The sequence below is a fragment of the Coregonus clupeaformis genome, chromosome 8, assembly GCF_020615455.1.
Source record: "Coregonus clupeaformis isolate EN_2021a chromosome 8, ASM2061545v1, whole genome shotgun sequence".
In the NCBI taxonomy this organism is placed as follows: Eukaryota; Metazoa; Chordata; class Actinopteri; order Salmoniformes; family Salmonidae; genus Coregonus; species Coregonus clupeaformis.
Window position 1 is genome coordinate 10,279,089 of NC_059199.1, and position 15,432 is coordinate 10,294,520.

Genomic DNA, 15,432 nt, shown 5'->3' on the forward strand with positions numbered 1-15,432 from the left:
GCCCTCCCACTACGACTCGGGAAAGCATGCAGTTTATTACACTACTGGTGTAACAAGTTATGATCTTCACAGGGTGGTGAATGTGTAAGGTGAGGGTCTTATTCTGATGACATGATGATCTGGCCTTGGCTAACACAATGAATGATAACTCTGGCTTTGGCTAACACAATGAAAGAAAACACATAACCTTAATCACACTGCTAAGCTTCAATTAAGACCAAAAAGCAAGCACATTTTAGTTTTCATGGATTTTTACGACATCGCCAATGTTTTTACTTTGTGGCTGTGGTAACTAGTGACAACCGAACTTCTCTGAGCTCTGCTCCACTACACCGGTGGGCGGAGCTACAGCTCCCGATATGATTCATTTATTTTTTCTTCACAGACTTTTGTACGGTCACACATAAAGTAACTGAGTCCACACAGACCAGTGTATCAACCCACTCCTGCAACATGATACACACACACCGTTCATATCCTAACAGCTGTCTTTGTCCTACCTCAGACCGCTGACACACACATACACACACCACAGTGGCGTTCTCCTACTCTAGATGAACTTTGGAAGGAAGCACTGAAGGACACCTGTAGAGGCAATAGCCTCATTCACTCTCTACTCCTTTCTTCTCTCTCTCTCTCTCCTTTCTTTCTCTCTCTACCCTGCTCTTTCTCCCTGCATCCCCCTTTCTTCTCTATTTCTCCCTCCAGCCACGTTCCCTCTCTCAAATGGAACCCTATCCCTTATATGGTACACGACTTTTGACCAGAGCATTATGGACCCTGGTCTAAAGTAGTGCACTATATAGGGAATAGGGTGCCATTCTCTGGTCTAAAGTAGTGCACTATATAGGGAATAGGGTGCCATTCACTGGTCTAAAGTAGTGCACTATATAGGGAATAGGGTGCCATTCACAAGGGCGGCAGGTAGCGTAGTGGGTAAGAGCGTTGTGCCAGTAACCGAAAGGTCGCTGGTTCTAATCCCCGAGCCTCCTAGGTGAAAAATCTGTCGATGTGCCCTTAAGCAAGGCACTTAACCCTAATTGCTCCTGTAAGTCGCTCTGGATAAGAGCGTCTGCTAAATGACTTAAATGTAAATGTCTAAAGTAGTGCACTATATAGGGAATAGGGTGCCATTCACTGGTCTAAAGTAGTGCACTATATAGGGAATAGGGTGCCATTTGGGATGCATGGCATGTGTTCTGTTCCCAAAGGAAATTGTTTATATTCTGAAGTTTTCTTTCTGCTAACTGTTCTTCAATGGCAAATCATAGTCAATATTTTGGGTGATCATATTGGCAAAAAATAACTTTGTTTAACATAGAAGTCATGAGGACAGACACAAGAGATTCTTCTCTCTCTCATTCCCTCTCTCCTTCCTTCTTTCTTCCTTCCTTCTCTCTCCGTTCTCTCTCTCTCTCTCCTTCACCCTCTCTCCCTCAAATCTCCCTCCCTCTTTCCACACAAGAGATTCTTCTCTCTCTCATTCCCTCTCTCCTTCCTTCTCTCTCTTTCCTTCTCTCTCCTTCCCTCTTTCTCTCTTCTTTCCCTCTCCTTTCTCTCTCTCTCTCCTTCACGCTCTCTCCCTCAAATCTCCCTCCCTCTTTCCCTCTCTCCATTCCTCCCTCTTTCTCTCTCTGTGAAAGTATGCCTTATCTACTTTGAAAAGATACTAAAGTTGTGATTTGGTCAGACAGCATAGCCAGCTAGCTAGCCTAATTAGGATGACTCATTGGACAGAGCTAGATGGTGTCTGCTACTCAGTGGTGATTTTAGCATGTAAAACTTGGTGGGAAAAAAATAAAATTGATACAAGGCCACTACACTAAACAAAACTAAACAATACATTCATTGCACTATAACGGTGACAAATGGTGCCCACAAACTGTTAGGGCCTCCATAAAGCTGTCCCAACAGCAGAGCTTTCTTTTCAGCACCATGGAGTGAATCCTTACCACCGCTACACCTGGCTATCAGCGGAGCCTTGTCTGGCAGCGAAACAGTTCATTCAGCCTCATTTACTGCCTTAAAAAAAAAAAACATAGCTGATATGGCTGACTTGCTTAAACAAATGTGGTTTCTAATGACAATTGAGATGTACAAACTATGGCATAAGGGGACGACGAGCGGATAAGAGGCAATCCGTAATATCGATTAAGACATTAATGAGCGAGCTACGACGGACGTAGTCAATATAACTATTTGTTCAGCACTTTTGAAACGTACAGCGACAGAATTCAGAACATGGTCCGTTCTTACAGTGTTCTCCCTGTACACCAAGTCAGAACCGTAGGATAAATAAAGGGGGCATATAAGCAGACAATGAAAGCTCTTACAATATTCGATGATGACATTGCTCTAAAACAGGCTATAGGCTACATGTGCACCACCAAGTCAGAACAGTAGGATAAGTTATGAGGGGGAAAGGGACCAAATTATTAGGGTGAGGCACATGGGCTACTAACAGCTTACCACACAACATACACTTAGTATTGCTTTCTTAGCTTCAGTATACAGTACATATCTACCTGGCATATTACATCATTTATGCAGCAGCATTCAAGACATTTGTGGACTCACCGTTGTGCTGTGCTCACTTGAACAGGAAGGTGGCGCGGCGGTCCTTCTTGTGGTCTCTAGAAAGAGGCCCGAAATCTACATTATTTTCCGTATTTTCCCAGCCTGAGCTAGTTTTATCTGAGTTCCCAGTTGTCTTGAACTCACTGAAGTCTGAGATTTCCCAGTTCCGTGTTTCCAGTTGTTTTGAACGCGGCAGAAGTCATGCTGGGGCCTCCCGAGTGGCAGACCTTAGCCTTAGCGGTCTAAGGCACTGCAGTGCTTGAGGCTTCACTACAGACCCGGGTTCGATCCCAGGCTGTGTCACAGCCGGCCGTGACCGGGAGATCCATGAGGTGGCGCACAAGGAGGGTTTGGCTGGTCCTTGTCCAATCGCGCTCCTTTTGGCGGGCCGGGTGCCTGCAAGCTGACTTCGGTCGCCAGTTGTACGGTGTTTCCTCCGACACATTGGTGCTTCTGGGTTAAGCGAGCAGTGTGTCAAGAAGCAGGCTGTAGTGACGCCATGACGATGCAGTGCCTTAGACCGCTGCGCCACTCGCGAGGCCCGTTTTGATCTATAATTTATCTTCATATGACAAGGATTGAAAAGGATTTGCCAGTAGATTGCCGACTTGATTCATGATGATGACTGCTTGTCCAGCTTGCTAGCTAAGATTTTGAAAGTATGATGTTGATATGATCAGTCCAATCAAAGCTATGGTAGATATAACGTGATTAGATGTCATTTTATCTGTGGCCAATGACCTTGAGCCTTTTTGGATGGGCACTTCTATTGTAACTCAATGGCAGCACCCAAGGGGGCTTGAGTTTTCAAGCTCTACCCGTAGAGTTTGCGGTGACGTAGTGTCCCCCATGAGTGACAGAACACTGAGCCAATCACGGCGCAAGTAGAGAACATTACCAACCCCTACGCTCCGTATTTTCCGCTGGCTGGCGCTCCACCACAGAAAGCACTGAGCTGGTCTGAAACACCTGCATTTTGGAGCTGCCTTACTCAAGAAAGCAAAAAAAGAGACCATGTTTGTATGGAGGCTTTATTAACCCAATTTAACTTATTTATTTGTATGTTGTTTGCAAACTGATATGTGACACGTATTAATGCCAAAATAACATGCAAAACAAGCAACAAAACAATATATATATATATACAGTGGGGAGAACAAGTATTTGATACACTGCCGATTTTGCAGGTTTTCCTATTTACAAAGCATGTAGAGGTCTGTCATTTTTATCATAGGTACATTTCAACTGTGAGAGACGGAATCTAAAACAAAAATCCAGAAAATCACATTGTATGATTTTTAAGTAACTCATTTGCATTTTATTGTAAGTAGGAAAACCTGCAAAATCGGCAGTGTATCAAATACTTGTTCTCCCCACTGTATATATATATATATTTTTCTTTAGCTAAATATATGGATATATGGATCTGTGCCATTTACTTTGAACTGGACTGTGTTTACAGCATGAGCGGTCATGAGTAGATGCGCTTGTTTTGAGGTCAGAGCTGCATGTAGCCACGTGTGCACATTTGTTCATATCCTTTGCTATTTAGTGAGTTATTAGCCCAGTTATAGATCATTTGTAGTCAGCAATACAGGAGGGATTGCTTCCTACAAGAGCACAAAACGTGTACATTTCTAGACAACTTTAAAAAGCAGTGTTGTATTTTGAGAAAGGCTTGAATAAGCTAAATAGCCAATAGGCAGAGGGTAGCGTAATTTGTCTTAATAATAATGATGCATTTTATTTAGTAAAGTGCTTTCTTGCATCAAACACAACACCATTTTCAGTCACCTCCTTGTCTGAAGGACAAGTGGACAAACAGGTTCATGTCAAGCCCTGCATGTTTTTTTCAGAAGTCTCATGGAATGTAGGTCTACATTGAACACCACACATTGGCTGCTACTGTAGGTTGAATGATAGAGCAGCTATTTTCATGTTAAAATGTTATGGGATGCATTTTCTCCATTGTTTTTTGATGGTAGGCCACTCTGGTAGGCCTACATTATGATCCAATAGCCACAGTAGCCTACTTGCCCACTGTTAAAACTGTAACTTAAAGCGGGTTCAGCCTCAGTGTTCACAGTAAACACGCTCAAGTTGCGCTCAGCAGACCTGAAATTTGCTCAGTGCCGGAAAAGATTTAGAGGGAACATTGGTCACTACCATGGATTTTATTAATGAAATAGTTAAGTGTCTTCATCATACTAAAACACATATAATATACACAACTAAAATATGAATAAAATATGAGTATAGTGAATAAATTATGATTAATAAGCAGAAATTGGTTTTTTAATAATTGTTTCATTCTGTGTTACATCATTCAACACACATTATGCATTTATTGTAAAAAAAAGAAATGGAAAAACTTCCTCTCTCCTAATTTTCTTTCTTCACACCTTTGTCTTGTTTTCTTTCTCTGTGGATGTTTTTCACATGCGTCAGCAGATTAGTCTTCTGGATGAATCTTTTACCACGGACTGAGGAGCCATGTTGTTTCTCTCCTGTGTGAGTCTGTTTATGGTTCCTTAGGTTCCCCTTGAGACTGAAGATTTTCCCACAGTCACCACAGCTAAATGGTTTCTCTCCTGTGTGAATCCGTTTATGGTTCTTTAGGTTCCCCTTGAGACTGAAGATTTTCCCACAGTCACCACAGCTAAATGATTTCTCTCCTGTGTGAGTGAGTTTATGCCTGGTTAGGTGATGCTTGAGACTGAAGCTTTTCCCACAGTCTCCACAGCTAAATGGTTTCTCTCCTGTGTGAGTGAGTTTATGCCTGGTTAGGTTCTTCTTGATACTGAAGCTTTTCCCACAGTCACCACAGCTAAATAGTTTCTCTCCTGTGTGAATCCTCATGTGCTTGGACAGATCTCCTTTCAGTTTGAAGGTCTTGCCACAAACAGGGCAGGTGCAGGGTTTCCCACCATGACAGAGTCGGACATGGCTCTTCAGTTTACAGTTGGAGTTGTAGCGTTTTTTGCAGAAGCGCCATTCGCCGAGTCTCTTCTTGGGTAGAGTAACATGCCTCTGTAGGTCAGCTCTCAGAGCAAACGTTTCACCACAGTCACGGCAGCAGTGAGTTTTTCTAGACGTGATGCTGGGTTTGGAACAGTGTTTCTGCAATGATGTGCTGGGATCAAATAATGGGCTGGGATCCAATGGTGGGTTGGGATCCAATGGTGGGCAGCTGTCAAGTCCTACTGGGTCTCTGCTTATGGCTGAGCTGTGGCTGGAGGCATTGTTTTGATTATCTGGAGGGTCACAAGGAATGTCAAGACCCTTTAGGGGGGTCACAGTGCCAAAAGGTTTGAGATCCACTGGTTTAGAGTCACTCTCTCTGTTCTCCACAGTCTGGGTTTGGGGAAGAGTCAATGACCGAAGTGGGTCCTCCTGATCACATGCACTTTTCACAGAGGAAGGAGTACATTTGAACTCTATGACATCAGCCTCCAGCCCTTGAAGCTGCTCTTCCTCCTGACTGGTCCTGAGTTCCTCCTGTTCCTCTTTAATCTGTGTGGGCTCTGGGTCCTCCTGCCCCAGACTGGGGCTCCACTCCTGCTCACAGTGCTGCTGCTCAGGGGGAACCTCCTCTTTAGAAACAGTGGGAGAGAACTGCAGGGAGTCTGGAGAGAAGGAGAGGAGGAGCAGAGGTTATCCCGCAGAATCCAATAGAACACTTGAACTATATTTGTGAATTATAGATCTCTGATTTTAAATGTCAATTTGCATGGACCTCTATGATATACAGAGAGGGAAAAAAGTATTTGATCCCCTGCTGATTTTGTACATTTGCCCACTGACAAAGAAATGATCCGTCTATAATTTTAATGGTAGGTTTATTTGTACAGTGAGAGACAGAATAACAACAAAAAAATCCAGAAAAACACATGTAAAAAATGTTATACATTGATTTGTATTTTAATGAGGGAAATAAGTATTTGACCCCCTCTCAATCAGAAAGATTTCTGGCTCCCAGGTGTCTTTTATACAGGTAACGAGCTGAGATTAGGAGCACACTCTTAAAGGGAGTGCTCCTAATCTCAGCTTGTTACCTGTATAAAAGACACCTGTCCACAGAAGCAATCAATCAATCAGATTCCAAACTCTCCACCATGGCCAAGACCAAAGAGCTCTCCAAGGATGTCAGGGACAAGATTGTAGACCTACACAAGGCTGGAATGGGCTACAAGACCATTGCTAAGCAGCTTGGTGAGAAGGTGACAACAGTTGGTGCGATTATTCGCAAATGGAAGAAACACAAAATTACTGTCAATCTCCCTCGGCCTGGGGCTCCATGCAAGATCTCACCTCGTGGAGTTGCAATGATCATGAGAACGGTGAGGAATCAGCCCAGAACTACACGGGAGGATCTTGTCAATGATCTCAAGGCAGCTGGGACCATAGTCACCAAGAAAACAATTGGTAACACACTACGCCGTGAAGGACTGAAATCCTGCAGCGCCCGCAAGGTCCCCCTGCTCAAGAAAGCACATATACAGGCCCGTCTGAAGTTTTCCAATGAACATCTGAATGATTCAGAGGAGAACTGGGTGAAAGTGTTGTGGTCAGATGAGACCAAAATCAAGCTCTTTGGCATCAACTGAAATCGGCATGTTTGGAGGAGGAGGAATGCTGCATATGACCCCAAGATCACCATCCCCACTGTCAAACATGGAGGTGGAAACATTATGCTTTGGGGGTGTTTTTCTGCTAAGGGGCCAGGACAACTTCACCGCATCAAAGGTACGATGGACGGGGCCATGTACCGTCAAATCTTGGGTGAGAACCTCCTTCCCTCAACCAGGGCATTGAAAATGGGTCGTGGATGGGTATTCCAGCATGTAATGACCCAAAACACACGGCCAAGGCAACAAAGGAGTGGCTCAAAAAGAAGCACATTAAGGTCCTGGAGTGGCCTAGCCAGTCTCCAGACCTTAATCCCATAGAAAATCTGTGGAGGGAGCTGAAGGTTCGAGTTGCCAAACATCAGCCTCGAAACCTTAATGACTTGGAGATCTGCAAAGAGGAGTGGAACAAAATCCCTCCTGAGATGTGTGTAAACCTGGTGGCCAACTACAAGAAACGTCTGACCTCTGTCATTGCCAACAAGGGTTTTGTCACCAAGTACTAAGTCATGTTTTGCAGAGGGGTCAAATACTTATTTCCCTCATTAAAATCAATTTATAACATTTTTGACATGCGTTTTTCTGGATTTTTTTGTTATTCTGTCTCTCACTGTTCAAATAAACCTACCATTAAAATTATAGACTTATCATGTCTTTGTCAGTGGGCAAACGTACAAAATCAGCAGGGGATCAAATACTTTTTTCCCTCACTGTACATACAAACCTATTCTACACAGTTTTATCTCTGGTGTGATCCGCAGCAGTCTCTGTAGCCGATCATTCTCCTCCTGGTACTCCACTACCGTTTTCTCAACTGCCCCGAAAATATCCACAACAGCAGACGCCATTAAACGCTCATTTAAAAACACACGAAATGACTGTAGTTTCGACATTTTCAGTCGACTGAGTGTTGGGTATTCAGCTAGCATGGCTTCCTGATCCCATTCACTTTTCACACAGGAAGGAGTGAATATGGAGTCTTTGGTATCAAAGAGCCCTTGAAGCTGCTCTTCCTCCTGACTGGTCCTGAGTTCCTCCTGTTCCCCTTTAATCTGTGTGGGCTCTGGGTCCTCCTGCCCCAGACTGGGGCTCCACTCCTGCTTACAGTGCTGCTGCTCAGGGAGAACCTCCTCTTTAGAGACAGTGGGAGAGAACTGCAGGGAGTCTGGAGAGAAGGAGAGGAGGAGCAGAGGTTATCTATATAACACATAATTAAATAGAACACTTAAATCATACACGTAAACTATAGATCTCTATAGTGGAGAGTGGTCTCCCGAGTGGCGCAGTGGTCTAAGGCACTGTGCCACTAGAGATCCTGGTTCAAATCCAGGCTCTGTCGTAGCCGGCCGCGACCAGGAGACCCATGGGGCGGCGCACAATTCGTCCAGGGTAGGGGAGGGAATGGCCGGCAGGGTTGTAGCTCAGTTGGCATTTGCAACGCCAGGGTTGTGGGTTCGATTCCTGCGGGGGGTTTGAAAAATAATAATGTATGCACTAACTGTAAGTAGCTCTGGATAAGAGCGTCTGCTAAATGACTAAAATGAATAGATTATATTTCTAATTCCTTTATTGGCATGGATCTCTATAACCTGCCTACACAGCCTTTAGACATGCCTGAGTGCAGATAGCTATGTATTTGCTCTCATTCACACAAGTCCTATAGGGCTTGGGTTCTCATGCATACTATGTAACACACCATGCCCAATGTGTACAAAAGTCCCGAAACGCTCTCCAACTGTTAATAATCCTCACTTTCAAAGCTAACATAAAGTGTATATTTTGTGTTTGTAAAGTTATTTTGGATGACTATTAATTTGAGTGTTCAAGGTTTTCCAAAACCGTTTCACACTTCACCAAATCATCGTCCTCAGTTAATCAAAATGGACGTTGAATAACTGCAATGTAGTCCTCTGTGGTCTTCTGTAGCTCAATTGGTAGAGCACGGCGCTTGTAACGCCAGGGTAGTGGGTTCGATCCCTGGGACCACCCATACGTAAAAATGTATGCACACATGACTGTAAATCGCTTTGGATAAAAGCGTCTGCTAAATGGCATATTATTATTATTATTATTATTATTATTATTATTATTATATTATGTATCATTGGAGTCAAAAGGGCAACATTAGGACCAACTTTCCAAAATATCAAAGTAAATTCTAATATAATTTCATTCAACAAATGTGTGACGCAGCTGTCCAAGGGAAAGCATTGGCGCGTCGGTGTTATTTTTTAATCCAAAACTGACTGCAACTATTTGTTAAGGGTTTCAGTGACTTCATTAGCTGTGGTTGCTGATGCGTATATGGTTGAATCATCAGCATACATGGACAAACAGGCTTTGTTTAAAGCCAGTGGCAGGTCATTGGTAAAAATAGAAAAAGAGTAGAGGGCCTAGAGAGCTGCTCTGCAGTACACCACACTTTACATGTTTTACATTAGAGAAGCTTCAACTAAAGAAAACCCTCTGATTTCTATTAGATAAACTGAACAAAAATATAAACGCAACATGTAAAGTGTTGGTCCCATGTTTCATGAGCTGAAATAAAAGTTCCCAGACATTTTTCATATGCTCAAAAAGTTTATTTCTCTAAAACTGTGTGCACAAATTTGTTTACATTCCTGTTATTGAGCATTTCTCCTTTGCCAAGATAATCCATCCACCTGACAGGTGTGGTATATCAAGAAGCTGATTAAACAGCATGATCATTGCACAGGTGAACCTTGTGCTCGGGACAATAAAAGGCCATTCTAAAATGTTTTGTCACATAACACAAAGCCACAGATGTCTCAAGTTTTGAGGGGCCATGCAATTGGCATGCTGACTGCAGGAATGTCCACCAGAGCTGTTGCCAGATAATTTAATGTTAGTTTCTCTACCATAAGCCACCTCCAACATCATTTTAGAGAATTTGGCAGTATGTCCAACTGGCCTCACAACCGCAGACCACGTGTAACCACGCCAGCCCAGGACCTCCACATTCGGCTCCTTCACCTGCGGGATTGTCTGAGACCAGCCACCCGGACAGCTGATGAAACTGTGGATTTGCACAACCAAATAATTTCTGCACATACTGTCAGGGAAGCTCATCTGCGTCCTCATGGCCACTGGCATGCTGGAGAAGTGTGCTCTTCACGGATGAATCCCGGTTTCAACTGTACCGGGCAGATGGCAGACAGCATGTATGGCGTCATGTGGGTGAGTGGTTTGCTGATGTCAACGTTGTGAACAGAGTGCCCCATGGTGGCGGTGGGGTTATGTGCCCCATGGTGGCGGTGGGGTTGTGGTATGGGCAGGCATAAGCTACGGACAACGAACACAATTGCATTTTATCGATGGCAATTTGAATGCACAGAGATACCGTGACGAAATCCTGAGGCCCATTGTTGTGCCATTCATCCGCCGCCATCACCTCATGTTTCAGCATGATAATGCACAGTCCCATGTCGCAAGGATCTGTACACAACTCCTGGAAGCTGAAAATGTCCCGGTTCTCCCAGGCTGTACACACTTCATCAGTATCTCATTCACAATTTGACAAGCACTTTATTATGCCTTGAATTTCCCGGCAGGCATCCCCTTTGTGACCACAATGTCCCCCTAAAAAAAATCCATGCCTTTTGCAGCCAGTGGTCGTTGTGCCCTTGGGCTGAATATAATCATTTGAAATCCAGTTAGACCTCTCACTCAAACCCTTGTTATTATTTGTCTCATGTTGCACCTACACTTACCATGAATATTTGTATGTTACTGAATGCTTATCCATAGTGTCTTCATATGTCGTTATCAACCAACGCTGCGAAAAAGTACACATCAAATCAACGGTGTAATGTTTGGATTCAGTCTTGTGTCAGGTGAACTGTTGTGTCCTCACCTTGGGTCTAATATTTTTCCCATAATCTCCAAACTGTTCCCTTTCAATGGTTACCATGGTTATGCATTTCATATTTATTCTGTAAGAAACCTTTCAATTTACCCCCTATCTATATAGGCCAATACCCACCAGTGTAAAGGGTAAAAAAAAAAAAAAGGTCTTATAATGGTTGAAATGGTGATCACTGAAAGCCTAAAGTGTATTAACTGAATAGTGCAATAGCTATTTATCAGCCATAGAGATGAAAAGAGGCCATCATTGTATCTGTGTCATTAATTGTCTGTGACAGCCTCAATGGTGCTGTCCATGCTATCTTTATTTAACTAGGCAAGTCAGTTCATATTGTCAATTGGACTGCAGAGGAGGGGCCGTGACAATATCAAATTCTTATTTACAATGACGGCCTACACTGGCCAAACCCGGACGACGCTGGGCCAATTGTGCGCCGCCCTATGGGACTCCCAATCACGGCCGGTTGTGGCACAGCCTGGAATTGAACCAGGGGGTCTGTAGTGACGCCTCAAGCACTGAGATGTAGTGCCTTAGACCACTGCGCCACTCAGGGGCCCATTTTGATGCAGTCAATTTTCTATTACATTTTAGTCATTTAGCAGATGCTCTTATCCAGAGCGACTTACAGTTAGTGAGTGCATACATGTTTTTACTTATTTTTTATTTTTTTTATTTTACTGGTCCCCCGTGGGAATCAAACCCCCACAACGCTATCAACTGAGCCACACGGGACCATTCTGCTTCGTGATTGGCTGATCCCTCATGATGACCCAGTTAGACATGACTCCAACAGGAAGTCCCACCCAATTGATTTACATTAAAATGGTGGATGGAAACCCTCAACGGCGCTGCCCATGCTAAGACAGCCTTTCAGCCACTAGAGGCATCTATCATTCTCTGTGCTATCAGTAGATCGACATACGCACCGATTCTACACAGTTTTATCTCCGGTGTGATCCGCAGCAGTCGCCGTAGCCGATCATTCTCCTCCTGGTACTCCACTACCGTTTTCTCAACTGCCCCGAAAATCTCCACAGCAGCCGCCGTTAAGCACTCATTTAAAAACACACAAATCGACTGTAGTGTAGACATTTTTCAGTCAACTGAGAGTTGGGTATTCAGCAAGTAGCTCCGTCCACGAGGAAAGAAAGATGGTTGTGACTAGAGGGAGTATAGCTACGACCGGAAGTTACTCTTCGTAGCAGGTTAGGAGAGCATTTTCGCTCAGCCTTTCCCAAACCTTAACCTAAGCCTCCTAACCTGCCACGTTAATTATCAAAACCTGCTGCGTAAATTCTCCTAACCTTCTCCGAAAAAGACCCTTCCGGTCGTCGCTATACTCCCTCTAGTCAGAATGGAAATACTCCTTACACGCCACCTCGATCCCGTGACTTTTTCGTAGCAGGTTAGGATATATAGATCACGGTTAGTGAAAATCACTTTGTATCAAAGTGCCGTGAAAAGTGTGTGGTTGCAACCCAGTCTCTCATTTATTCTGTACTATATGTAGAAATTAGCACAATGTTTTTAGTGCTGTTAGCACAAACTTATGGCGCATCGAAAATTAGCAAGAGTTTTGCTATTAGTACATAAAAACATTGTGCTAATTTGTCCATAATTAACAACAGACTGGGTTGGTGTCCCCTAGTGTCAGAGCGTCGTCACACAGGGTTTTAAAACCCAGAGGCGCAACATCGCCAGACTTCCGGGAACGCTTGGCCGGGGTTTTGAGACGTCAATGAGAGAAGTAAAAGATTATTCCTTATTTTGACAAGGAACAGTGAGAACAAAATACACCGACAACCATATGCTACCGTCAAACACAAAATGTTTATTCTAAACACACGGTAAACGGTTTGGGGAAAAGGGGCTGAGCAGGACCCAAGGAATGAAACAATAAAGTCAAAAACCCCTAAACTGATCTTGCCTGCCTCAAGAACCACTGAGCTTACTGCTAACTGTACAAAAATAGGGTGGGTGGTCCGCTCAGGTCGCAAACAAACAACATAGGTCCAATATGGACTAGACAGCAAACAAGTGAGTACACAAAAAAACAAGACACCACGGTATCCATACTCACAAAGAAAAATAGTCTCTGTCAGAAAACACAACTGACTGTCTTTTAAAACCAGGGGATTTGATATGGTAATGTAAAACCAGAAACAGGCGGGGTTAATACGGAGGAATGTCCACTGATTGGTCCACCTCAGCAATCAGCAGACGAACGGATGTCGGGACAGGTGGGACACCCCAACGTCCACCAATCAGGAGAACAAGGGACACCTGTGATTAGGGCTGAAGGAGAGGGAAAACAAATACACACACAGGATACCTGTATCCGAACACTCCCTTATCTACTGGGTGAAATACCACAGTGTGCCATCACAGCAGCAATATGTGTGACCTGTTTCCACAAGAAAAGGGCAACCAGTGAAGAACAAACACCATTATAAATACAACCCATATTCATGTTTATTTATTTTCCCATTTGTACTTTAACTATTTGCACATTGTTATATCCGTAACACTACCTGTACCCGTAACAGCGCGATTTATAGACTATGTTTGAATACAACGAAATGTTGTTTAAATGCTGAGCGCTTTATGTCGCACTCCCAAATGCTTCACAATGTATTTCTTTGTAGGCTACAGCCTTGAAATAATTGAAATAATATATCCTAAATAATTCATTTTCGTTCCTTCTTAGGCTCCCTGTCTGTCTCCTGACCTATTTAGAGTGTTTATAAGCTGTTTAATACGACATGTAGCCTATTTGAAATGATGAGTGCTCCTTACAGTGACCTTTTCATGTTTATTATAATACTTGTCATTCAAATCATATGGTTTGGTTTCAATACTTCAAAACCAAATGGTAGGTCCAGGTAGTCACAAAAAAAGATAGGTGTTGGTTAAATTGTTATTATTATTTTAAATTGTGATTTTAAATAAATTGAGCAAATTAAAGCAGTTATAGGAGTTTTTTTTTCTTCCTGAGTGCAGAGTGGTTTTTAGCGGAGTGGTTGGAAACAACATGGAGCACCTCTCTGCTCCATGGGCAATGAGAGTGAGCGGGATTTTCAACAGCTCAACTCTGCTCACATGCTCCGCCCTCCGCTGAGACCGACCATCAGATTCAGGCACCATCAGCCAAGTAAAATAAAAATATACAAAACAAATTATTTAAATGTCTGCTCACTCAGCTTTGCACAAGTAATACAACAACAGATCAATTACCAGCGTGATCATATAGCCTACCTCAAATTTGTAAATATAATTTTAAAAAATGGCCCGAACAACAATGCATTGGCAGGACAATTAAAGCAAAGCCAATATGCAATGTATTGGACCTACAGCCTACTGCACAAACCTCATTGCTACAGAACTGTTTTTAATTGGTTAATGTTGCATAGGCTTAAGTTTTTTAAGTCATGTAAAAAGAAAAAACTATTGCATTGACAGACTACTCAGCCCGTACTCTACACAGACTGGTGCTGCATAACCAATCAGAGCTGCAGTAGGCCTATATGCAAATAGACCATTGCCATATATGGATCTGTGCCGTTTACTTTGAACTGGACTGTGTTTACAGCATGAGCGGTCATGAGTAGATGCGCTTGTTTTGAGGTCAGAGCTGCATGTAGCCACGTGTGCACATTTTGTTCATATCCTTTGCTAGTTAGTGAGTAATTAGCCCAGTTATAGATCATTTGTTCATATCCTTTGCTAGTTAGTGAGTAATTAGCCCAGTTATAGATCATTTGTTCATATCCTTTGCTAGTTAGTGAGTTATTAGCCCAGTTATAGATCATTTGTTCATATCCTTTGCTAGTTAGTGAGTAATTAGCCCAGTTATAGATCATTTGTTCATATCCTTTGCTAGTTAGTGAGTAATTAGCCCAGTTATAGATCATTTGTTCATATCCTTTGCTAGTTAGTGAGTTATTAGCCCAGTTATAGATCATTTGTTCATATCCTTTGCTAGTTAGTGAGTTATTAGCCCAGTTATAGATCATTTGTTCATATCCTTTGCTAGTTAGTGAGTAATTAGCCCAGTTATAGATCATTTGTAGTCAGCAATAGGGGAGTGATTGTTCCTACAAGAGCACAAAACGTGTACATTTCTAGACATCTTTGAAAAGTGAGTCAGGTTTTTTCTGTCTTAAAGGGGCAGTGTTGTATTTTGAGACATGCTTGAATAAGCTAAGTAGCCAATAGGCAGAGGGTAGCATAATTTGTCTGATTCTCTGTAATAATGGTATGGGAATAATAATGCATTTTATTTTGTAAAGTGATTTCTTGCATCAAACAACATAACATTTTCAGTCACCTCCTTGTCTGAAG

At 42.9% G+C, this 15,432-nt stretch overlaps 1 protein-coding gene across 1 annotated transcript; it reads right to left on the reverse strand.

Annotated features, from left to right (window-relative positions):
• Positions 1 to 4,852: 4,852 nt before the first annotated feature.
• On the reverse strand, positions 4,853 to 12,413 carry LOC121572688 (zinc finger protein 12-like). Its single transcript, XM_041884712.2, has 3 exons — positions 12,018 to 12,413; positions 7,930 to 8,370; positions 4,853 to 6,203 (listed from the first exon to the last, which is right to left on the reverse strand). The coding sequence occupies exons 1-3, from the start codon at positions 12,181 to 12,183 to the stop codon at positions 4,960 to 4,962; spliced, it is 1,851 nt and encodes a 616-aa protein (XP_041740646.2). The 5' UTR covers positions 12,184 to 12,413; the 3' UTR covers positions 4,853 to 4,959.
• Positions 12,414 to 15,432: the final 3,019 nt, after the last annotated feature.